At 39.8% G+C, this 26,944-nt stretch overlaps 1 protein-coding gene across 1 annotated transcript in view; it reads left to right on the forward strand.

Annotated features, from left to right (window-relative positions):
* ATP10A (ATPase phospholipid transporting 10A (putative)) overlaps positions 1 to 26,944 on the forward strand; it is a 108,206-nt gene that overhangs the window by 22,746 nt on the left and 58,516 nt on the right. The window contains exon 2 of the mRNA XM_042810381.1: positions 18,696 to 18,900. Coding sequence (XP_042666315.1) covers positions 18,696 to 18,900 — 205 coding nt within the window. The remainder of the gene's footprint in view (positions 1 to 18,695; positions 18,901 to 26,944) is intronic.

Consider the following 26,944-nt stretch of genomic DNA (forward strand, 5'->3'; position numbering starts at 1 on the left):
AAACCAAGCAGAGGTAGACAGAAATGAATTTTTCTTTAATTAATTTGAGATCATTTGTAAAGCAAGAGATTCTTGATGGACACAAAACGTTATTTTTTCCAAAATTTCGTCACCGAAAACACTGAAGGTGTTCTTCATTCTAAATTAAAACACTCTTAGATTCTAACATCATTAGGTAGTAACAGATTGAAACAAAAATTATTTTAAAACAGTGAATCATCAAATTTCTGAAAATGCTCTCGCTGCCCTTGACTTGACTGCATTGTTCAGAGCTTGGCTCTTGAAGGAGAAATCCTCTCTAAGTTCCTAATAAATTTCTTGAAAATTATCAGTTGTTTTTGAAAATGCAGAGTCCTTGTTTCCAGTGATAAGTTCCATTAGTATATAATTGCCTTTGTTTGTAGTCAGTTCCAGTAGTTGTTTTTGTTGGGGAAATATCTTTGAATAAATGTGTGTTGTACCTGACTCTTAACAATAGGTGGTTCTATTAAAATTTGGAAGCCTGAGGGTTGGTTTTTTTTCCTGTTCTTTCAGTCTTTCCTTATTTTTTTTTATCCCTTGAAGCTATCTAGCAGATTTCTTTCAAGGCTAAGTCCAGAATTCCTTATGGGAGACATATAAACCTAATATTAGTTTGCAAAGAGTAAATATTTATCCAGGGAGATGGAGATGACTTATTTAAAGACTGACCTAATTTATTATTTAGGAAAACCACCTTTCTGTATCCACCCTGCAGCCAAGAATTGTCCTTCTTTTTCCTAGGGAATATTATAGTTTAAGAAATGAACCACATAACCCAGAATATACTGGCAGGGGCAGTCTCCTAAAATGGAAGTATTCATTAAACTCGTTTTTCCTTCTAGCGGGACATTGTGAAGGTATTGCAGCACATTAGGAACAAAACTGGATCACTGAAAGGTCAGAGCTCTCAGAGACAGCACCCCAGTCAGGTTTGGGTTTGTACCAGCAGTTTCACAGGATAACAGACATCTTCACTCAGCAATTCCGTTCAGCGCCTTGTTTTAAAGCTGCTTGCCAGGTATGCTCCCAGAAGAACAAGTCTTAGAAAGTGGAGGGGCCAGAGGTTGTTTTTGTTTTCCCATTTCATCCCTGATTAAAGTAAGACACTGGATGAGGCAGGAGATTAGAAACATAGAGTTTATAGAGTCTAGTCTAGAGTTTCTAGAGTTTCTTATTTTGTCTTATTTGAGGATATTTTTTTTCTTTGCATCCTGTCCAGAGTAGTAGCAGTAAGGAATGTTTTGTATTTGCTGACAGCAGTTCAAATGTCAGGTTCAAATGTCATGGTCCTAATTTAGTGTGCAGTGGACAGACCACCACAATTATTGTCAACTGTGATGCTTACTTTGCTGAAAGGACTTGAAGAGGTTTGGACAAAGAGCTACTTTACTCCTGTAGAAGCATCCTCTCTGCAACAGAGCAGGGGACAGCACGCAATGTGGTTACACATCCTGTTCTCGCTGCAGCCAAGCACTGCGGGTACCTCCAGGACCATCTTCCACCCCTCCACCGCTCAGCACAACTGCTAGCTCACTTCCTAGCTCAGTTCAGTCAAAGCAGTACAGATAAGCTTCAGTACTTCTAAGAGTGAGATTTGGGGGTTTTTGATTATTTTTGGTTTTAACTGATCTGACCTAAGAAGCTACCACACCAGCCATTGTGCCAGCAATCAGTCACCTATCACAGGAAAGCGTTGGCGTGCAGTCTGTGGTGAGTTAGGGATGGTAACCATTGCCCTTGGCCCAGCAGTGCTCAGAAAAGAGGTTGCTGCAATATATTCCTGCAGGAAAATCATGAAATAAGGCCTGTGCTGGGCTACTGCTTGGGATGAATCACCAGGCTCTCAAGCCATTCCCTTCCTTGAGTGTGAATAAAACACAGGTACAAGTTTCTGTTAGCTTGAATTCTGCTGCTTGAATTTCCCGTAGTCCCATAGTCTGTGTTGGTGTAGTTGCTGCGCAAGTGTAAAACACTTGATGGGTTTTCATTCTGCTATTTCTGCCTGTGTCTCCTTGTACTATGCTAAATATGCTTTCCTTCTTTCACATAACAGCTCGCAGTATTTGTGAATTTATCACATCTTTTACAGAATGCACTGTGTAACCTCGTTATTTTTATATTTCCTCAGAAAGCTCTTTTTTTTTTTTTTTTTTTTTTTTTTTTTGGTTCTCTGAACTCTGCCCAATTCTCATCCCTTTCATTCCACTGCTGAGGTCCCTGGCAATAATTCAAACTGCAGAGAGGTAAGAGGAGTACATGTTCCTACTAGATGATGGGATCATCTGTGTTTAGCTACAAATTGTACCGACTTTCAACTGTTGTATTTTGTGGAAGTGTTGTTATCCAGACCCTACTGCTCTAAGGCACATGCTTCAGTGTGTTCGCAGGTCCTAATCTCTGTGTCATTTAGACTTATGAATTGACCAGAGGATATCTCAGCCTTTTTCCGTCTGTACTCTACAAAACCAGGCGTTGTGTTTAGTAGCTGTCTTCATTTCTTTTTGTTACACATAATTTCCAGTGAGTTTTCAGAAGGTTTCCTCAGTGCGGCTTACAGAGGTAAGAAGTGTTGTACTTAAGCAGAGTATCTTGTGTCTTTTCCACAAGCACCAAAAATGGAATTTTTCTCTGAAATAAGGAGCTGTATAAATAGCTCTCAGAACATAGGCTACTGCTAATAAAACCATCCATTTTATTTAACATAACTATGCCTGCGTGATAAAGCAAACAGGAAATAACTTACCTCAGTAGCACTATTCTATAGGTGTTTGGTATGTCTGTTTTGCCATGGTGCGTCCAGCTGCACAGCTGTGATGGTGGCTGAAACTGGAGTTAATCAAGCACTCCTCTGTGACTACCTCTATGTACTTCTTACACTGTCATTCTATTATTAACGCACGTCAACAGCCCTTCGAGTAATTTATAAGCCATATAACACTGCTTTTTGTACCTGATACCATTACAAGTAACTTTTCCAGAAAGCTTTCATGAAGTACTGGATTGATGCCTGCACTTATAGTCATACTATCTTTTCCTCATGCCTACAAGGTTTTGGAAAGGGAAGCACATTTGAAATTATGTCCTTGCAGGTGTTTTTCTGTAACTATTGTCAGACAGGCCAGCCAAAAATCTGCAGTTGTGATCAAAGGGAATTTTGACACATAACTCTTTGAGGCGTGTGATTCTTTGCAGTTGTTATTCCTTCTGGTACTTCAGATATTCTTCACCTTAAAAATACAAATGCAACTTTTGAAACTAGTATTATCAAATTCTTCTTTAAAATTGGAGGAAAAAAAAAGTTGAGGGCTCTGAGTATAACTATATAGTAGTGCCCTGTTACGCTTGGGAACAAAATCCAGGCTCACACTTTGTCATTCTGTTGTTTCAGTTAAGAAACTACCGTAACAGTCCACATCTTTCCATAAACTTCAGAGCTGCTCATAAACCACAATAGAATATTTTTTAATATGAATTTGGCTAACTGCTGTTCAATAATAACCTGGTAAGATCAGTAGTTTTATTCACAGTCACTCCTCACAGCAAAGACATACACAGTGATGTTAAAAAGTTATTTACTTTGGGCGTGAAGTTGAATAAGGCACATAGGCAGTTAAAATAGCAATGGTCTCCAGAAAGCTATGTCTTTTCTCATTTTTCCACTAAGCTGTTTTAGAAAAGTATAAAAGTATTAGGCATTATCACTGAACTGCAGACTGGCCTTTAGATTTGACTGATCTCTTACATTTGCTCAAGGCCATTGATTAATGTTGAAGAAACACCTTCCTCTAATTTCTGATCTGTGTTACTCATCCTCCCACACTTAGACCTAGAATTATTAGTGGTACTTAATAGACGATACTCTGTCTTCTGTGAAATACTGACATCCTGCCCATCCTGAGTCCTTAAGACGAATTCCCATTTGAAAGCAGGATGATGGAAACATTATTAAAATTTCCCGACTATTTTGAGATACGGAGACTTGGGGAGAATATGAAAACCAACCACCAATTTCTGCATATTTCTTAAAAGTGAGATTATGTCATTTTAAAATACTTTATTTCATTGCCTTATGATCTGAAAATTTTATTGTTCTCTTACTGCTTCATACTTGTCCCCTGTTCGTTTTCTCTGGATTTCAAAGGATGGTGTCATTGACCCTTTGCCAAACGCAACTTGCCTTGGCTTAGGCTGACTGGTCGACTTGAACCAGCAGCCTTTCATGACCTTCACACTTAGCTTCTGTATGAGTTGTAGCTGGTGAATTGATGGAATTTGGCTAAGCCTCTGGAACTGTCAGTGTCCAGGTCTGCCCGGCTACCATACCCATAGTGAAACCCACATTTCATTTTGAAGCTGTCTAGTGTGTGCTAGCTCAAATAAATAAAAGTCATCTTATTTGCTGGGGATTAAGTCTGATCTAGTCTTCCGTGGCTTGAAATATCATGCAGTGTTTTCCTGGGGAAATTATAAAGCCAGCATCTGAGTCCAGCTCAATACTGGAGAGCTTCTGCAGGAGTTGACAGCAGAGAGCTCTGCTTAGTTCAGTGTTGAAAATTGTTAGAGTGTAGAGTACTCAGTTTATGGCAAATATTGAGGGCAAAAAGCATGTTTTATTTCATACTAGCTATAAATCTTAGAAATATCTCATTGAAAGGCACTTATCAGTATATACATGTGCAAATATGAAGTACTTCCACTGAAATAGTTGGGGGCATGCTGGATTCCTTCCTGCCCATTCTGTGCCATGTTTCACCTACCTCTGTGCTGAGGATTGAAGGAGACTGCGGGGTCTGGGTGAACCAGTTAGATAAAATTCACTCTTCTAAGAAATAGGAGCCTGTTGATAACCAATGCTAATCAGAAAATCCCAGCTATGGGATGTTAAACTTTTTTTGTCAGAAATCGTTCTGTCTTTTCCCTCAGTCTCATCATTAGTGATTTATTACAAGTTTTAAGAAATTTAAATTAATTCTAAACCAGTGCAAGAAAAATATAGGTATACAGTTTCTGTGCAGAAACACAAATGTAATGTTTCCCAGATGAGCTGATTTGGAAGCAGTGTGATTGATAAGAAGTTATAATAGAATTTGTCATACCTGCAAAAATGTAATTGGTTCCTTTAGTTTTACACACCATTAAAGGTGTAGAAATCAAGAGTTGTACATCTCTTAATGCTGTACCAAGTAAACTGAGGTTGGCTTTGAAAGTTCAAGAACATATGCAGCGTGTTTCAACTGTAATGTTTAAGTGTTTTATGGAGAAGTGAGATGGTGGGAAACATTCTGTCCTAGAGCAGAAAACATCTTTCCATTTGATAACTTAATTCCAGTAATTGTTATTTCACTTACAGAACCACAGAATCACAGAATCACCAAGGTTGGAAAAGACCTTCAAGATCACCCAGTCCAACTATCCACCTATCTCCAGTAGTACTCACTAAGCCATGTCCCTCAACACAAAATCCAAACTTAGATTAATTCCTCTTGTTCACTGATGTGTTTGGCTGTCAGAAGTTTGCAAAATTATGTGAAATAGTCACTTTGTTTTCCTTAAAATGTCTTGTACCTCCCAGCCACCTCATTTCCCTCATATGTCAGTTTACATTCATACTTAATAATTTATTTATTTATTTTTCTAAAATCCCGTTAGTAAATACCACCTTGGTTTTGAGGAGACAGGAAAATTAATAGCATCCCTAAGTAGATTAAAAAAAAAAGAAGAAGCACTGCACTTTGCCTTATGAAAATTTATTCCTACTCCTTTTAAGTTTCTAATTTTTGTGGTTATGTGTGGGAGGATGTATGTGATTATTACTGATATCAATATCAGTCAGTATAGAACTGACTTTGTGCATTGCCCCTCAGGTGCTCCCATGGTTTCAGGTTACTGCAAAGGCAGGTAAAATAAGATTCAACAGTGCTTTCTCTGATATGACTCTAAATTCACCTAATATATTGCCATTTCTACTAGATATATTGCCATAAAACCACTTGAATTAATGTTGAGATTCAGATCTTATGAAATACTGGAAAATACCAATCACAGCAGGAACAAGCATCTCTCCACCTGTAGTTACTTCTTTATAGGTGTGTTTAGTCAAGGGGAGACTGGGGTTCTATTCCTAAGTCAGCTTTCCAATTTTGAGGCAAGGCAGTGTTTCCTGCAGGAGTCTTCTGTGGTGCTGCCTCAGGTTAAGGCTAATGTGTTAGAAAGAAAAGACCCGCAGGATGCCACCTGCAGTAGAGTAGTGGACAGACAGTAGCACAGGTTTTGGAAACCTGATTTCTGAGAGCAACACTCTTTTCTCCTACTGTTTGACAGTCTCCAGAGCATAAATACTCACATTATTTTTATTTCATACTGAACTGTGTGTGACAGGTTTTATCCATCACAGAGCACAGCACATTTCATTTATTTTGAGAATGAAACAGTTTGAATTGTTTAGAGGCATGCTCTGTAGTCCAAGAAGGGCTTTGGGGCTGCTCACACTGCCTGTTCAGATTACAATACTGTCACCATTTCTGCTTTGTCCTGTTTAAAAAGATGTAGGAAAATGATGCTTGTACATAGTGTTTTCAAACAAGGTTTTGGGCTAGTAGCAATTTTTATTCCTCATCTTAAACAAAAAATGATTACTGATGTCTTCCTGCACTCCATAAAACATTCTGCTAGTTTTCCTGCAGCATTAATGGATATGAATTTAAAAATGCTAAGGGAACATAATTGTTTGGATTACGTTAAAAATTATAATATTTGGTTTAACCCTGAAGAATTGCATCTGAAGAATTTAACCCTGAAGAATTGCATCTTTCTTGCATCACTCTCTTGCTGTAATGCTAATAATCAACTAGCAGAGTAGATTAGGGTTCTGGAGGTTGTGGTGTTAAAAGTTTTTGTCTCTGCAGAACAACCAAGCCAAAAGCAGCACCCAAGCTGCTGGCATGCTGAGCAATGTGTTCTATGTTGGAAGGACTAGACTAAATTTGTCACCTGACGACATGAGCAGCTCTTGACATGTTTGTAGAAAAAATTCACTGTTTTGCAGAGTCAGAAGATTGTTTTCAGAATCTGTAGCTTACCTTTACACAACAGCTTGGTCAAAATTAGTGCCTGCACATAAAAGATTGTTTTTCTTAATTGAATCAAGTCTGTTTCATTTGAAGGGAAATTGCAAACTGTAAGTTTCAGTTTCAGGAATTTTACAGGCTCGAGTGCCTTCCCCTTAGTTAACTTCACAGGCATGGAAGGAAGTGGAATCCATTCAATGTCTGGAAATGTTTTATAGCTACAAGAATCATAAAAGAAGGCATGTAACAACTCATGGGATGCCAACAAGAAATATCACCACCTACACAGATGTTGTAAAAGCTAGATAAGGAGGAGAAGGGTGCTTTGGTGAGGATTTACCTTTCAACTGGATGAAGTGAATAGGAACCATTGGGTTCAAAGCCATTAATCACTGAGGACAGAGGAGGAAAGTGACCGTGGCAATATGGATGTGAAAGGGACTAGATTGTCTTAATAAGAATTTAGCATTAGGGAGGGAAAGAAAGGCACACGTTTCAGGTCTGGTGGTTTGTTGTGTTTTTTGGTGTTTTTTTTTTTATGAGACGTAGTGAAAATTCATCCTCAGTTATGAGCTTGACTACAAGAGATGAAAATGGCGATGTGCAAGGGAGAGAGAGAAAAGTCTGCACAGAAGCTTGCAGAATGGGATTTTGAATGTGTTGAAATTAAGCCAATTTGAAGATGTGTACTCTCTATAAATCTGTGATTCACATTTTTTAACCTTTTTATGTTTCTTGTAGACTTGTTGGAAACAGGTTCAGGGCAGAAAATTCTTTTCTTAGGTCTGCAAGTTTTATCTGGAAGACTAGGTGGATTTAGTTTGGAATAGTACATTGAGAGATTGAAGTTGGTTTTAAAACTGTTTTCTTCCTTTTCTCTGAATTAGCTTCTGCTGATAGGTTGTAGCACACTTTTTTTGGTCCTAGTACCTGCTAGGCTGTTGCTTTTTCTGAGGAGAGCAGGGTGGCCTGCCACCTGCAGAGGTGTTTCAGATCTCACAAGCTCTTTTACTTGTTTTTTTTTCTCCCCCCATAATTCAAACCCTTCCAACAAATAGTCCCTTTGTAATTTCTTGCTCTGATCTCAGTTTCTGGGATTGCCAGAAGTAGAGCTGTTTGCAGACAGTCCCTTTCTTTTTTTGGCTGCAGTGAAGATCTTGAAGTTTTATTTTTTTTCTGTGGTATTGAATTTCAATGATAGAAGATATCAATGCGAACAACAGAAAAAAATTCTTTTTGGATTTTGGCCAGCAAGGATGCTTTTCCAGCTCACTTCAGACATACATTCAAGTACGCTGCTGAATCAGGGCCAGATTTTTTAGCCTATTTTGTAGAGTTCAGTGAATGGTAAGTGGAAATCATATAAGAATAATATTTGCAAACAGATTGTTAGTAATTACCAAAGAAGACTGTACTTGAAAAGATATCTCTTTCTAGTAAAGTAAAAAGAACCAAAACACACTATTTATTCCTGCTAGTTGGCCTGCTTACATTTTAAATAAGCAAAATACAAGTCTTCAATTAACTAAAAAGGAATTTCATGTCTATTTCTTTATAACAGCACAATAGTGAAGAAAAATGTATATTTGTGTGCCCACATTTTTGTTGAAATATGTACAAATACATTCAAACTTGGCAACCAACATGCTCTTGACAGTAGTGAGTCTATAACAGCTTCAGTGATTTCTCAGAATTGTGGATAATGATTATGGAAAGGCATACTTTGTTGTGTAAACACTATGTCTAGTAAACTAATAAAACCAGGCTATCAAAATCTATATTGATGGCATGTTATACTTTATAAATTGCTCTTTGTACTGATGATGGTTCAGTAGTTACAGACAAGTGGCAAAGAGGACTTGCTTTCCTGCAGCCCTGTGATTACAGGGTCTTTGAATATCTGTGTTAACAAGTTGAGATGTATGGTAGGTGACTGTACCTCACAATTCCACTGTACTGATTGTAATTCATAGTCCTTTTGATTGTACGTCATTGGGACAGAAAGAGAATGCTCTTATTTCTGGGAAAGTAAATTATTCTAGCTTAGAACTTCAAGTGTATTCACTGTCTGTCTCCAGTAAGCTTGGAATATTAATGAGATGCTGGCTGACTTCAGGGAGGTGGCAGGTTGTGTGAAAACACGGGGTCAAGTTGACACTGAAAGCACTGAATGAATTTTCATCCTGAATGCTTTACGTGTAGGTACCAACAGCAATCAAGTTTTATGTGAACTATTCAAATGTTACTAAGAGCATCTTGCATTTCCTCTGTCAGTAGAATTTTGCATTTTGTGGTTCTCACTTCTTCAGTATGGGTCTCTATTTCTTATTTTCATCAAGAATTTTGAATATAAAATTTGCATCCATAGACAGACTTGTTTTGACTCAAACCTTCAAAGATTCACATCGCTACAAATGATTTGCGTCTTCTAGTTCTTCTCTGATAGGAGTGAGGAACGCTTTTGTAGTCTTTGAATTTCTGTAGAAGTGAAACAGTCTTGTAAAAGGATTGACATGTCTGAATTCAAATTGCATCAGGGCTTAGAGCACCACAAATAGAGGCTTATCACTCCCCGCTTTCAGCTTGATGCAGGATTCAACCCAGTGCATTTGCTCAGTCATGAACTCTAAGAAACCTGCTCAGGTCCCAGTTCAGATGTAGCTGTACTAATCTTTTAGAAAGCATTCTTGGGGAACACCTTCTGACTATTTTAGACAAGAATTTCGGAGATTTTCATACATTTACTTTGTTACAAGAACAATGTGGTAATACAAACATCTGAAGTATATAGCTTGAGGTTGTTCCTTGTGTTTGTATTCTTGTGTTATTGAGGCTTGTGGTGATTCAGACAGGTAGGGAACCACATAATCTGCCAGAGCAGCTCACTATGGAGAAACTGTAACGTAGGATAAGGCACTGAGTTTAAAACTTCAGCTGTGCTTTTCAGATCAGCCTGAAGGACTAGTGAAGGCCTGTTCCACTGCCAGCTACACAAAAAAATAAGCACTCTTCTGATTTGTTATGCTTTTTAATGTTCTTTCACTCTTGAGTACATGGTAGAGCTGAAAATAGATGTTTATACTTCAAAGCAAAAGCTCCCCAGGAATGTACACTGCTGTTGCTTCTGGCAAAGCAACGCTGTAGGTGTAAGTTAAAAATTTCAGACAGTTCTTTCACTTTGGCTACCAGTACAAGCACTAGTGAGAGCAAGGCAGCAACCTCCAGCTTTTCAGCATCTGGCTTAGTTACTGGGGTAGTGACGTCTCTTCTGGGAAGTCTCATTTCTCTTGTGTTTAAGAAACTGCATGGAGAAATATCAACAAAGAAGAGTTAATAATAGTAAGTACTAAAAAAGGCTTTGAATAAAAAGATCTTTATGTTCATATTTCAGGGCCTTAGCTGACCCTTTTCCATCTCCAGATCAGGAAGAAACTATCGAGAACACATTTATTTCAGAATTACTCACCTCCTTTCTGCTGTGCAGTAGCTGGCTAGGAAAACGTAGTGTGATGGGGTGTGAGCAGTGGCTCAGAAGTGAAATGTTATCTCACCTCACTGGGAATCTGCATTATGGCATAGGGCAGGCAATTGTCATGCCAGTGAAAGGGCTCTAATGGAATGCGGCACTCATCAAGAAGAGTTTACAGGATGCTACAGTGATACACATTTTGGCAAACATTTGAGTATTTTAGGGCCTCTTTTATTCACAATTAGACGTTCAAGATAAAGTCACTATCTGTACTGCTACCTTTCTTCTATCACTGTCACAGAAACATAGAGATATATCTAGTTTGTTTTGCATGATAGCCAGTAAGCATTTGTGACTGTCGGGTAAAACTGTCCACTTTATTCTACCCACCTGGGAAAGTTTTCTTTAGGCATTAGACTGATTAGACATGGAGTTGAGCCATGGCTTTATCCAGGAAAGCACCTTAATTCTCCTTTGGACCAGTCTAGGTAAACAGAGGCATGCTTGAGTTAAAGGTTTCAAGGTTTTTGCAAACTCCCTCCAATGCATCTCTGACAAAGAGGAAAATAATTCTTGGGTAACTCTAGAGTTAAATAAAGTTCTTATGAACTTAGACATGAGTACAGTGAAACATGGTTCAAATATCCTTGCAAACCCAAATGTTTTATTTAGTTTCACATCTCAGTTTCAGAGTAGAAAGAAATGTTACAACATTCTGCAAAAATGCAGCATCCAACTTTATTAACTTTATTTATTAACTTTATTTATTAACTTTATAAGATTCTTCCAGTAATACAGCCAACGTGTTTTTTTCCACTTGCTATTATCAGTTCTTTAAGGAGTTAACTTCTGCGTGACACTGCAAGTAACAATGCCTTATGTATGGATTAAATCTAATTTCTAGAATTGCAGCCGAAGAGACACCCTGGGACCTGCTGAGATCTCAAATGGTATTCAGATAGGTAAATATGTTTCCTGTCCTCAACCTGAAATGTAGATTGTCTGAATGAGAACAGGTGAGAACATCCAGATGAATGCCATAGACAGATGTAAGACAGACCTGTAATGACAAAGTAAAACTTAATAATTTTTAGGAGGAACTGGAAATAAAGAATGAAGTCTTACACTTCAGTTTGAGATGTTGGTTTTGCTTGTTAAATATAAATGTGACAAATTATTAATATTCTTCCTAACAATTTTTTGTTAACTTAAAATAGTAGTTGAACTCTATTGACTTCTAGAGTACGCTTTTGTGCAGTGATCAGATAACGTGAGCTTTAAAGAAGTGCTTGTATGGCATAGTTATAAGGAGAAAAATTGTCTCCATAACTGAGTGTCAGTCAACAACTCCATCAGGTCTGTGTATGTAATTAGCAGGAAATGCCTTTCCTGATTAAAAATGGTTTATGCGAACAGTTTAGCTAAAACTGTTGCATTTAGGAAGCACGTTTCTTTTTGAGTTCTCAACTAATGACCTTGTGAGTGTATGTAGTGAGCATATGAATGCACTTCTGTGAGTTGGGTCATGTAGTCCTGAGATCAGGTCAGGCAGGGGTGTGGAACTAGAGTGAGAAGGAAAAAAATTCCATGGAAGTGTCTGAATCTGTTAAAGAATGGGATTTCCCCCATCACCTGCAGAGCCATGCTATATTTACCTTTAAAGATATACTGTTAAGCCAGTATATCAAACTCTCACACAGAATTGCAAACTGATTACACTGGGAAAATACCAAGGTGAAGGCTTTAGTCCACCAAATTCATGCACCTAGTTTGCTCATAAATTTTAGGCAATCAGATAGTTTTCCTAAGCATCTCTACACTATTAGCTATCAGTTAATTGTGAAAACTCAGCACCTAAGATCTCCTTCGGAAGAGCTTGTGCTTTAATTGTTTTGGAAGCAGATGCAGACAGAAGTGGGCATCGTGAGGTAGCTGTAATTTAAATGGCTCCCCCTCAGGCAAAGTATTGTTTCTCTTTCCATGTTTGCACAGCAACAGGCTGTGTTGAATCTTTTTGCAGTTACTTGGAGCCGTGGTGTAAGTATTCAACCTTAACATCTGTGATGGTCCTAAAATTGAAGATGAAAACCTTACCTGGCTATGGGCCCACTGCTGAGGTGACAGTGCCTTTTGCATCTTTTTTTTTTTTTTTTTGCTCTAGATACCAGTAAGTGATGCTGACAAGCGCAATGGTTGTGTTTGGTAGTAGCCAGAAAGAAGACATCCTAAGAAAAAAACAGACCAGCACTTGTTGCACTGCTGTGCTCCAAAAAGAAGGCCTCATGTATCGAACTATCCAAAGTTTTGTGGCTTTGGTATAGAGGATACTGGCTCATAGGTGTTAATAAATGTAGAACTGGATGCAAACTGAATAAGTCTAGGCAGATCTGCCATTTCTTCCAACTCTTTGTAGGATATCAGTGTAGAAAGTCTCAGTATTAACCACTGCCTACCCATCCTGATAAGTATAAGAAGTTGGCAGTCTTCTCTCCCACTATGTCTCCTAACTGGAAGAATAATACAAAGTTACTAGCATTCTGGCAGGAAAAGTAGGAGTGGTGGAAGTCATGCCACTTTGGGAAAAAAAGAAACAAAAAAAACAACTAGGTATTTCTCCAAAACAGTCCTGATATTTTTTCAGATCAATTCTAGAAGGCATTTTCTTATTTCTTCAGTTTGTGTGAAGTTTCATTACATTGTCTGCCTTTATACTTTGTGTTGTTATCGCAACAACAGGGTTCTTGGCCGAAAAATCATTTTTTCCGGGTAGCAAATGTTTCATTATGGTTAACAATAGTAGGGTTTCTTTCAACATGAGGTATAATGGAGATAACTCTGCCAAGAGTAATTCAGTGATTACTTACACATTCTAAACCTGAAACACTGAGGTTTCCATAATTTGACTTGGAACAGAAAACTTAGCATTTTTCAGAAAGTGTGAATTTATTTAAAGGCACCTTTATGCCTCATTACATTGCTACGCATACACATTTGCTTCTAGCATCTTGATAATGCAAAAAAATGATATTTGAATTCCATGAAAACAAGAAAACTTTTCAGTGCTCTTAAGGTAATGCGAATGTTAAGAGATCTGTTTAGAAACATCAGTCATGGAGAGATTTTGTTCTTTTCAGCATTTCTCAAGAACATTCTGTTAATCCGTTTTGTCTGATTAATATCAGATTTGGAGCCTCTTCATGATTTATTTTCAGAGAAACAGATGTTATCGTTTGTGGTGGAATGAAGGCATATTCTGGGCATTATGTAACCTGCCTTAGCATTAACTTACATGTTTTTTCTTCATTCTGCCACAACATTGTAATTGTGCTCAAATGATTCTCAACATGTTTCCATAGGCATTTGGCATGTTCAGGCCTTGTTTAATATATGCTTTGGTCTCTGGTTATAACAACAATTTTTATAAGTGTATTTCAGTGTTGTCCACCATTTCTGCTTCTGTAGCCTTTGCAGAATTACACATAATCTCAGTTTACCACTGTAGTGTTAATGGAGTACTATGGACTCTCCACATCTACAGTAGAATCAGGCAGAGAGGTAGACGGTTGAAAATTAGGGCTCCAGCGCAGGCAATGAGGGAAAATTCTGTGAGCATGTGGAAGAATTGTTTACAAACAGCTGAATAATAGTCTCCCTAAAGATAGTTTTGCCTGCTCTAGAACTCCTGTGCTTGCATTACAGTATGAGGTTTCCTAGCTTTGTTTTTAATACTGAAATTGCTGCTGTGCTTGGGTCCTGCCAGTTATCCTCAGGTTTATTAATTAGCTTGTTCCTAACTGGAAGCCTTGTCCTGGCATTGTAGCCAACTGACTTGAACATGTTCTAACTCACTGGGGTCAGAGATGTGCATGATGCTTTCTTTAGTTCATCCCCTCTCTTTCAGCCTCCAGAGATGGAAGGGGAGGACTTGGCTAACATCAACAACTCCGAAGAATGCCTTGTACACAGCTCTTTGACCTGTCTCTTGTGGAGGGCTTTTCCTCTTCTACAGAATAGATTTATTGCTGTGTTTCTCTTAAAGCCTTCTAGTTCAGTGGTCAACATAATCTGGCAGGGAAGGCAAAGGATGCTGATTTCTTTTGAAGTAGGGACAATAGTTACTTCAAAAGCAGGTCAACGGATGGGCTTGGACTGGGAAACGTTCCATTTGGATGCTTTGAGAGTCTTAGAAGCTTCTAGACTGCAGTCTCACCCTGAGTAGGGAGTAGTATGTTGGGTAAGCCAGACGGAGCACAGCACCCCCAAGCAAAACAAGAAGATATCCCCTGCCTTTTGCTAAATGTCTTTGACAAGCTTTGCTGAAATTTGTAGAGGAACCTAGATTAGGATTAAGTGTTACAAGTTCCCTGATCATTCACTTAGAGCAAATTTACATTAGCAATTCACACCCATTAACTGTAATTTTTGTCACTGGAGAAGTATAGGAAGCAAGAAGAGATTCCCTTGTAGTTCCATATTGTCAGTTTAAGGTATAAAATTTCTAGTATATAGGCCTTGCACCAGAACAACAGATTACAACTTCATGGCCTTCACATTTCATAATGACACTTGCTTGTGATAGCTTCACCAGGCTTTTTTTTGAAAGAGAGAGAGAGAGAGAGAAAGACATGTAAGATTCCTGCTAAATTTTGTGCATGCAGGGTTTGTTACCTCCCTTTAAGTGTGGCGTTGCCACACTAGAACAGTTAAAACCTATTCAAAAAAGGCAAACAATTATTTAAATATTCAGCCAGAGATATTTTACAGTCTTTAGCTTTTTATAGACATAAATTGATGTTTATATGCCCAGAAGAGTAAAATTATTGGTATGATCTTTATCAGCATGTGCTAAAAACCAGAAGAGGGAACAGCATGATTTAAGGAAAACAAGAAGTATTGTTTGAGCTTTTGGATCTTAAAGATTATTTTTTTGCCTATAAATTTAAAATTTGAGTAGTATTTTGTTGGTTTTTTGTCTGTTTTGTTTTGCTGTTAACCAAAGCCACTCTCAAATTTGGCCCAAACCTGCAGGCAGTTCTGCTTCAAAGCAGAATATTGGCCAAATACACGCAGTAAGCAGACTAACACAAATTTTTAAATAGCAATTAGAATCATTTTCTCTATGTTTACAAGATTGAAGTTGTAAATTTTCCCCTGCGTATTTGAAAGCAGATATGCTGGAATATTTGCCCTTCGTTGTTGCAAAAGGGCATTAACCTCCAAAGGAGTCTGACTGCTGCCAGGACTATGTTTGCTGCTGACTAACAGTATTGATGTTCGTACAGCTGAGCCAGCTGACTTGTTAGCCATCCATCTCTAGCTTTCAGTCAATGTCTACCAGTAAAGATGTGCTCAGAAAAGTAAAAGCACTGGCAAGGAAGGAGAAGGAGGGTTCAAGTGACTAAGGGTTTACAACCACAGCTGTACAGTTGATCCTATTTTGCATGCAAATGTGTTGCTGAAGATTAGGCTGGGGTCAGGAAGCTAGACATTTCTAGTATGTGAGCCCCATGGAATGCATTACCTACCTGTCTGGAATTGGGCAGAGCTGTCTGAAATTAATAGTTCATCACAGTGATTTAACTAGAGAGTAAAAGCAGTATCTTTTGCAGAATGGCAGTAGTCCGTGACAGCGTATTGTTGTGGAAGAGTTTCATCTACCTCTCCTGGCTTGAAAGACAAGAGTTAGTATTTCTGACCTCTTCCTGTCTTTCACCGTTGCTTGCCACTTTGGTTTCTTGCTGCATCACCCGTGGGTTTGTTATAGATACTAAAATATATCTTCTGGCTTGTTGTACGTGAGAGCAGGTAGAACTAGAGCAGTTTGCTGCTAGTTTCTGGCCTACACATCCAGCCTAGGACTGTCTTCTAGTCCTGTGTTCTGCCAGAGTTTCCTGAGCACTTTCACAACATATTCCAGGAGATTGGATGACATCCATTTACACTTGCCAAAAGCTTTTGTCAAGGTGTTCTGTGTGAGCAGCATGGAAACCCTGCAGTAGAGCTGTGGAGGACTGGTGCTGACCATACAGTAGCCAGAGAATCAGGACCAAGCCACAAGAACTGGCAGGATCCCAGATTAGTAGGTTCACACATCTGCGTTTGAAACATCGACTTATCAGCTGGGTAGTCATAACAGGAAAGACAGCAAGATTTTCAGATGTAGGATATTAAAGACTAGAGAGACAGAAAGGCCTTTCAGAAGGAACAGATAGATGGATAGACAGGACCTTGCCAGGAAAAGTTGTGCAGGCTGTTGGATAAGTAACAAATACCCATGTTACTGCATTATGCTGATGTTCTTCTGTTCTAGTGCATAGAGTGCCTGTTCTTGTCCCTCTTTTGGGCTTGGTCACAATGTCATAAATGCCTTCAGATGCAGGGAGTGGATCTTCATGATCTGATATTCCTTTTCAGCCTTGAATTTTAAACTGCTAACTTCCTCCAAGCTTGGCCATGACCACGAAAAGCTCTGCTGAAGCACCTGCTTAAATGTCATTTGCTCTGAATTTGAGAACTATAAAAAAACACTTGAAGGAAACACCAAAGACGTAACAATGCACATATGTCTATACATGAGTAGCGTGTTTAATTCAGGTTTTCTGTCACTACAGGCTGATGTAAGGTGAGTCATTACAGTCATGAAAAGGGCCCCTTCTATCTAAACCTCCACCACTGAAGATAGTATTGTAGTGTACTTTGTAGAGAATACTCATAGTTACAATTCACATTCTGTAATAAGACCAGTTACATCTAAGGACTGGGTAAGAGCAGACCTGTCTGAAGAGGGTTGAGAAGTCATTTTCCTTGCACGCAGGTAGTTCATCCACTGATGGCCCCTGTTAACAGAGCTGCATCAAGTGCAGTACTGGAGGCCACCTGATTCCCGTGCCTCTCCAGGATGTATGCAGGAGGTCTTGCATTCTTTTATCTTAGTGGAACCATGCTCCTGTATCCTACCACAGAGTATGGAGTTGTTGCAGTTGCCAAGCGTGTGAGAGATGAGGAAATGCTGAAATAGCAATGCTTTTCAAGCAAGTTAAGTCAAATAAAAGTTGCCCTTACAGCACTGCAGCCAACTCAAATGTCTGCATTGCTACTCTCTACATGCATCTGAACATCATCACCCAGTTCGTAAAAATAATCAAGGATCAATGGCCACATGTGTAGTGATTTAGAGTTACAGGGTGCACAGCCAATGAACAGTTCAGATCCACTGTGTGGTGAGTTGAACTGCCTTATGACATGCTGGGTTTCAGTGCAGCTCCTGCTCCTTAGCAGAAAAAGTGAAACACTTGTTTCAGCCTGAGTGTGGAGAGAATGGGTAATATCTCTAGCTAGTACATACATTACTGCCCTCATTGTATTCTCATGCTTTACACTTAACTCGTCTTACTACTTTCCTGACTTTATTGAAATAGAAAGCACAGCCATTGTTTTTGTTCCTTACTTTATAAAATGGATGTTAGGAAAAGGCAGTGAGGAAGTTCTGGGAAATAAAACCTGATCTGATTTCATCCTTGTTGCTCTACCTGACATGTTACCATTCTGGGTAAACAGATGGATAAAAACATACAAAGATTCTAATTCCAGGAACGCCAGTGAAGGCATGATGAGGATGAATTAGGCATGGCATCACTATCTGTAGATCCAGAGTAACAACTTTAGCAGGACTTCCACGTTTGTTCTTAGTTACAAGTCTATTCACATTACTACTGAAAGTAATGTATTTCTAAATAATGTACTTAAAAGAATATAAAATAGTAATCTCGTTATCAGAATCCTGTTCTGCCTGTGCTATCGAAGAAACCTGGCTCCAGTGTCACATTACATGTGCTTGGAATGCTAAGTTTACTGACAAATATTGGAAGTTTCTTTCAGTAACAGATTTGTGTCTCTCTTGTCTGGGCCTTAAAGAACAACTGGTTTTCTTAAAGGATGTGGAAACTCTGACCTGGGGCTGAATTGGTGAGAAGTTGCCTCCTGCAGCCTGCATGACATTATCCTAGCATAATGTGAGCATAGCTGTGGACCTTCCACTTAATTCCTGTTACAGATCAAATTGGGTCATATCTGGGGTCCTCCAGCCTACGTCTATTTTGTGTATGTTCTGTTAATCTCTCTTTTCTTTTTCCCCCCAGGACCGAGAAGAAATATATAAGCAGATACTGGAAAGAAGTGAAAATTGGAGACTTTGTTCAGCTTCGTTGTAATGAAATCATACCTGCTGACATCTTGCTGCTCTCTTCAAGTGATCCTGATGGGCTGTGCCATATAGAAACAGCTAACCTGGATGGTGAAACTAACTTAAAACAAAGACAGGTGGTGAGGAGGTTTTTAGAGCTGGTAAGTCATTGTTCTTAACTCTCATATAAGATAACAGTTTGCTTCAAATGAGGGAACTCACCAGTCCACTTCACAAAAGCTAAATCTGCTTGTTGTAGAAGTGCTAATGAGTTAGTGTTATGGTTGTCATTAAAACACCAGAACGTGCCAACAGTTGACTTCATAATACTATAAGTTTTTCCTTAAATTTGAATAGGAATTATTTGGGGCAATTGTGTGTGGTTGGAAAATGTTGAGGGGTTTTGCTGCTTTTATTCTAGCTGATTTTTGAAAACATATTTTAACTGCCCAGTGAGAAGATACTTAAATATAAACAGCTACTTTTCCTGCCTGCAGTCAGAAATTCAATTAGGAATTTTTGCCTAAAACTCTGTGTTGCAGAATATTCCTCCAGCAGTTGGAGCATTAAAACTTGAAAAATTTAAAGGGGCAGAATGCATGCATTCTAGAGGTTTGTGTGCTGAAAATCTGTTTTACTGCTCTCTCACTCTTACTTATCTCTTCCCAGCAGCATTGTTTTAAAGCAAAACAAAATCCAGGAGATCAGTTACTATCAGCAGAATGAGAGGAAATTGCCTGAAGTTTTACTTAACAATCTTACTGAAATCGTATTTATTTGTATGCCCTCCTCTCCTGACAGCTAACCCCAATTTCCTGTATTTTGGGTGTGGGAAAAAAACAAAACAAAAAAAAAAAAAACAAACCAAAACAACAACAAAAAAATCCTACTTATTTTACAGAATTCAGCTACATATTTTTCCTAATAGTTGTTCACATTTGAAGAATGCAAACTGTGACAGCTTCTGCCATTAAAAGGCCATCAAAGGTAACTACAGAAGCCTATAGCTATACTGAGGTATATCAGTGTTAAAGAAATCCATCAGTAGGATAAACATCAATATGCCTTCCAAGTAACTGTTTATGATAGATATAGCCCTTCTGTGAGTAGCATGTAAAAATGTGAGATAAACATTTGTTTAATATTAAGTGAATTCCATGTAGAACATAGACGTCCCATGTGAGCTACCACCATGACAAGAAGCTTAATCAGCTACAGGCCAAATGTCTCAAAAATTCTAGTTGTTCCAAAGAGGCTAATTAAATTGCTTCTCAAAAGTCTTATCCTGTTCCCACTGAGAGGAAATTTCTCCCAGTGGGTAGAGCTCCAGGGAGGAACTTAGATTATATGTGCCAGTTCTCTGCCAACACAGACATCCAGTATGACCTTAGGCAAAGGATGTAGGACAAAAACTATAGATTGCATATAGGAATGCTTTCATATTATTAGGTATGGCTAGAAGTGAACAACATGTCCCAGCTCTCTCACAAAGGAAGACCAATAATGGTACCAGCTGCCCCATTCCTCCACAGCAGATGGTTGAATTTTCATGATTCAATACCTGACACACAGCAGGAGATGCTGCTAAGCACAGTGAAAAGAATTGATGTATCCAAGTACAGTGAATCACCAGACTGCTGCCCAGAGGAATCCCTTTTGCTGGACTAGGATCTTCAGCTTCCCTGGCAACAGCCATTGTTTGGACTGTAATACCTGAGGATATACTTGTCAACTTTATAAACTCCCCTACTTCTGGGAGTAGTGACCTCCTTAATGTGTGCCTGAGCCTTTGAGCTATGGAGTCACCCTTCTGTCACTACCCTGCAAACAAATATATGCGTTAACCCATCTTCGTTAATAATCTGAACAATGGGGTTGAATGCACTCTCAGAAAACAGGGGTGGCTGATTCACTGGAAGGTCGTGCTGCTGTCCAGAGGGACCTGAAAAGACTGAAGGAGTGGGCTGACACGAACCTTATGAAGCCAAACAATGAGAAGGGTGAAGTCTTTAACCTGAGAAGGAACAACCCCATACACCAGTCTGTGCTGGGGGCTGCCCAGTTGGAAAGCAGCTCTGCAAAGAAGGCCCAGGGGGACCCAGTGCTCAAGCTAGACATGAGCCAGCAGGGCACTTTCACAGCAGGGGTGGTCCACAGCTTGCTGGGCTGCATGAGGAAGAGTCAGCATCAGCAGGCTGAGGGAGGGGGACAACTCTGGGCTCTGTGCAAACAGGCATGGATATATGGAACCTAGTCCGAGTTATTAAAGGAATGGAGCATCTATCATACAAGGGAAGGCTTAGAGCACTGGGATTGTTCAGCTCAGAGAAGAGGATGCTCAGGGGGAATCTCAATAATGGGATGGGAGGATGCATTGAAGACAGAGATAGGCTGTTTTCAGAGGTGACTAGTGCCAGGAGAAGAGGCAGTGGGCAAAAACTGGCACACAGGAGGTTCCCACTGAACACCATACAGCACTGTGCTGTGTGGATGATGGATCCATCACAAAGGCTGCCCAGAGGTTGTGGAGTCTCCTCCTCTGAAATCTCCAAAAGCCACCTGGACGTGGGCCTAGGGACCTTGCTCTGGATGGCCCTGCTTGAGCAGGGGTTGAACTATGTGGCCTCCAGAGGTCTCTTTCCACCTCAGCCATCCATGATTTGGTGATTCTGTAATACAGCTTTAGTAGGAAAACTGGAAAGGACTATCCCAGCAATCTCCTGTTTTTCACACCCAGTGAGGTTTAAGTTGCTGATCTCCAGACTAGGCAGCTGAAGACTTTTAATTTGGATTCTGTACAGTTCTACAAGGCCTGTGATCTTTAGACTCTGTTTAGAAGTGAATGGTTGTGTCATTTTCTCCTCAGTTTAAAATTTATTAGAGACTGAATTAGGCCCCACTGGGAAAGAAAGCTGAGGAAAGAATGCCCACCAGTCACAGCTAGGTTATGTGCCAGGCAGCTCAGTCATGGTATTTGTGGCATGGCTTATTCAGCTTACCCTGCTCTACTGAATAGCATCAGAGCAGACATTTTGAAGAAATCAGTTACTGTGTGGGTACTTGTAGTCAGCTTCATAAACAACTGACACTCTTTGCATTTCCATCCTACTCTCCTTCAGTATCTTAGTTCCCTGCAGTGTCAGCTGGTTATGGGACTTTTCCATCCCAAACCTGTGTTACCAGATGTGTGGATAAATAATTTCTTGAAATAATTTTTAGGTCATTAGATGTCTAGCTATAGTAGCGGTAGGGTCCATAATAATTTGTGAGGGGTTAAACTGGCATCAGTGACAGAAAGCTCATTCATTTCAATGAAAGCGCTCCTGGGCCCCAAGAAGTCAAGTATTGAAAGAGAGCTTGTGAGAAAACCACACGTGACTAACACTCCTGTCCTAAAATAGCTGAGAAAGCAGGAAATATCCAAGCCCTGGTTTGTGTGTCAGCTAAGTTGTAGGCAAAGTGCACACCTGCAAGTTCCAAGTCCTCAGTGGCTGCAGCATCACAGAGCTTCACTGTATCAGTGTCGCGTGAATCATCTAACAGATTCCTTGCCATCCTCATTAAAGCCATGGCTAAAACATGTCTGAGCACACTATTAATTCATGCAGAAGCATTACCTTCCTCTCCTCATAGTAGTTTGGCTCTCACTTGTTCTTGAAGGTGTTGCTCTGCTGAGAGACACTCAGTAGGATGGAGTGAGGGAGCTGCTTGGAAGGTGTTCATTGAATACGAGTTAAACAACCATGTAGCATAGAATACCAAGGTCACACTTATATTTGTGAGTGAAATTCATTTTCTGTCTGGATTTATCCAAGTCACCACAACTGGAGGGAATTTATTGTTACATTTCATAAAATACTTTGGAAGGTCAACATTCAGATGCTGACCATCTTTTTTATCAAACCTCAGCAATGTTTGTTCACAAATCTTCTATAGAACCTGCATCCCAAGCTGCTCATGTGTTGGACAAGAGTGTTTCTGTATTTTTATATTACCATTTTACTCAGTGGAGTAACTTTCAGCTATGTTCATAGCTGTTTGGTTCCATCTCATTCTACAGCCTTGTTGTTCAAGCAGGAAAACAAACAAATAAATTATGTAGTCCTGACCCTCTCTTTCCCACACTGAGTGATTGTGCCTGGTCATGTGGCTTATCATGAGACAAGAAGTAAAGATTTTCTGGAAGCTTCTTCTTAAAATATCAGCTGCCTATAGAAGTCTTTGAATAATGTCTCTGTAGCAGTGTCTCAAACATTTAAAATAAGTTGTGTTACAAAGCTTGGCACTTCTGTGTTTCCTATATGAATTATTTCTGAGAATACGACAGGGAAGTCAATCAAAGGTAGCTATTTCCATACCCACTGCCCTACTGGGCATGGGAAAGGAGCAGGGGCAGAGGTGGAACAGTTGTTTTAAGCCACTTTAATGCTTTCCTACTTCTGTCCCTGCCCTGTGCCCACTCATGCAATTTACAGTCAAGATCTTCACTATCAATTTGGGATTGCTAAGGGTGGCATGCTATGGGCGCTGCTCCTGCAGCCACAGCATGCTCTCAAAAATCCTTTCGAGAGAACAGCAAGCCCAGAGCTGTTACGCTAGGCAGAACATGCTTCAAACAGTCACTATTCTGCCAGCTTGTTATGAAGTCTTGTTTTGTGTCTCATTTTAGGCCTAACAGCATAGTTGCAGAGGATGTAACAGGTCTTGCAGTTTCCCTCTTTCAAACCTTTGTTTGGAAGAAAAGTACTGTTCTGATCTCTTTTTGGCCTGACACTAGAAGCGGCAATAAGCAGTTATAGAAGCATTTCTCATCTGTGTCTCCAGTATTTTGCAGACATTCTTATGCTCTAAACACATGCTCAGAAGATCCAAGATCAGCATTTGTGGGCTGGGATTGGACCTCTTTGCTTTTGAGTTCCAAGAAACTGTTCTCCTTTTCAGAGCAAATGACCAGAAATGTTGCTTATTTTGTGCTGCATTGATTCATCTGAATAATTTTTAGTACACCAAGAACCTACTGTTTGCTAGCTTTGAGTGTTTGTTAACAAATGGGATCTGTCTAACACAAGACTGCTTTCTGTACACAGTTCTACGTCCCACTGATAGGCAAGCTGTGAAAAGTCATCAATACGTTCCTCCTTGGTGGCTTGTATGCCTGACGATTCTAGTTAGAATGTGTACCTTGTTCTTGGACTCTCAAGACACTCAGTCTTGCAAATAAAGAAACTGCACAGTAAGCAAGTTGAAAAAGAAAAAAAGAGATTTTTTTCAAAGGCCTTGACAGTTTCTTCTCCAAGATTGTGAACGCTGTGATCATGCTATCCTGAAACTGCAGTGTCAGGGTGTGTTAGAAATGTCAGAAATGTATTTCTGCATTTTCACCCTTGCAAATTGAAAGGATAGTGAACTGTCCACACTGAAACACAGATCAGAGCTGTGTGTGTGTACAGTGTGACACAGCTAGGAGGGAAGGTGCTTCACTAAATCCCCCTTTGGCTGATCTAATGGTGTTACCAGTAAGTATCTGTTGGGGGGAAAAAAAAAGTGTTTCTTGGTATTACACAGTTTTCTTCTAGTTTCCATCCAGCTCTTGCTGCTGTCTAGTCACGGCAACAATTTCTGTTATGCTGGATCTAATAGGAGACACATAATGAAAGAAGAATCAGTGTTTTCTGTATGACTCTCTGGGTTGCTTTACCACCACACCCTGCCTAATTGTGCATGGAATGTTTTACATGCATGTGAAGTTTTGTCAGCCGCTCTTCACGGAGCGGATAAGCAGATACAGCTTTGACTGCAAAAGCTCAAAACTCCCTTTCAGGTCTCATAAACTTGATTTAGGATATTTTGATAGTATGAATCTAGACCCATGAAAAACATTTACATTTTCTTGCCGCCTTGCAGTACGAAACAAATAAAATACTCCACTGTTTGCACTCAGTATGCCTTTCAACAAAGTGTACAAAGACTCACTGTAGATCTTGGAGTTGCTTATGGTTTATTAACCACTGGCCATGTCCTTGATGTTACTGTGGAAAGCTTCAATTCAGCTGAAAACTAAGCTAAGTCTAACAGCTACTATTCCTTTTGAGAAAGTGCGTTTATCTCCCTGAGAGATGGTGGGGGGAGATGATGGATTTATTTTCTCTCTTCTTCTCTTAAGACTAGACCTTTATTCAAAACAAACTTGTACCAGCATGATTTAACAGATTTAGATAAGCCTTGCAAATGATTTTGTGGCTGCTTATTTATTTTGTCTAAAAAGCATATTTGAATATGATCTGCCTGTTTGGAGGATTCATTTGCATGCAGACTAGCACCAAAATAACTCAGACTGATTTCCTTACAAGACAGTATGTGAACCCTTCTGGAATATGTATAAACTCAGAGCCTGTGCTTACTGCAAGCACATTTGCTCTTCCATCCCAGTCTGGAAGTTAGGCTGAATTGACAGCTCTTAACTATCATCCAGCATGTTGTTGTGTAATGTTGGAAGCATCTTAGATACTGCTCAGAAAAGTAGTCCCATGTCTCCCTTTTCCAAGCATTAGGACATTTATACATCTCTTTCTTTCCCCATGAGCCCTGAACAGAAACTAATTCAGAAGGTAAGACTGCTTTTTAGAAGGGCTGCACTCTGGGCCTGGTTGTGTTGATAACTGTAGGTTGCGCTATTTGTGAGGTACTTTAAGAAAGGCAACTCATGTTTCTTGCATGAAAACAGCTCCCAGGGCAGCTCAGTGTCTCAGTGTGGACATTCTTTTAGCATTCAAGCTCCCTTTCTTTCAGCTTTTTTTCCATTAAAGAAAAGAAAAAGAAAAAAAATGTAAGAAAGCCATTTTCAAGTTCTAATTTAGCCTAAACAGAGCTAAGGTTTCTTGTATAGCCATCTGTATTGATTAAGCTAGGCCAAGAACAGCTAAAGTAAAATCAGCACAATTCCCAGGCGGACTAACATTGAACTTATTGATATGAGCTCATTATCTCAGAAAGTTTCCTTGTCACTGCTTGGCCACTAATAAGCTCATGCTGTAATCATGGAATCATAGGATGGTTTGGGTTGGAAGGGATCTTAAAGACCATCCAGTTCCAACTCCCCTGCCATGCGCAGGGGCACATTCCACTAGACCAGGTTGCGCAAAGTACTGTCCAACCTGGCCTTGAACACTTCCAGATGTGGAGCATCCACAGCTTCTCTGGGCAACCTTTTTCAGTGCCTCACCACTTGCAGTGAGGAATTTATTCTTAACATCTAATCTAAAATTACCCTCTTTTAGTTTAAAACCGTAACGGCTTGTCCTATCACTATGCTCCCTGATTAAGAATTCCTGCCATCTTTCTTGTAGGCTCCCTTTGATACTGACAGGCCACAATGAGGTCTCTCCAGAGCCTTCTCTTCTCCAGACTGAGCAGCTCCCACAGCTTCCATGGGAGAGGTGCTCCAACCCTCTGATCATCTTTGTGGCTTCCTCTGGACCCCCTCCAACAGCTCCCTGTCCTTCTTGTTCTGAGGGCCCCAGAGCTGTACATAGTATTGCAGGTGATGTCTCATGAGAATAGATTAGAGGGGTAGAATCCGCCTCAGCTGAGAATCTTCTCTCAGCCTGCTTGTTTAACTCCTTTTGACACAGCCTGGGATACAAATGGCTTTCTCAGTTGCAGGCACACATGTTGCGTGTTGAGAAGCTGAACTTATGTCAACCAACAGCCCAAGTCCTTCTACTCAGGACTGCCTGTATTTGTACTTGGGATCATCCTGACCCAGATGTGGGATCTTGCACTTGACCTTGTTGAACTTCATGAAGTTCACAAATGCCCACCTCTTGAACCTGTCTAAGTTCTGCTGGATGACATCCCTTCCCTCCAACATGTTGACTGTACCACACCAGCTAGGTGTCATTTGTGTACTTGCTGAGGGTGCACTCAATTCCAATGCATGTCACTAACAAAAATATTAAATAGGTTCCCAGTACTGTACTGGGACCAATACAGACCCTTGAGGGACACTACATGTCACTAGCCTTCACCTGCACATGGAGATATTGACGACAACTCTTTGAATACGACCATCCAGCCAATTCCTTACCCACTGAGTGGTGCTATTTCAGTAAGTGGAAGTAGTACTCTGTTGTAATCAAACAGCTGACAACTAAACAGCATACTCAGTCTTATTTAGACTGTCAGTGCTTTTATAGGGTAAAATCA

Source organism: Centrocercus urophasianus, unplaced genomic scaffold (genome assembly GCF_019232065.1).
Source record: "Centrocercus urophasianus isolate 14NV4802_14NV808 unplaced genomic scaffold, USGS_Curo_1.0 seq_12, whole genome shotgun sequence".
Classification (NCBI taxonomy): domain Eukaryota; kingdom Metazoa; phylum Chordata; class Aves; order Galliformes; family Phasianidae; genus Centrocercus; species Centrocercus urophasianus.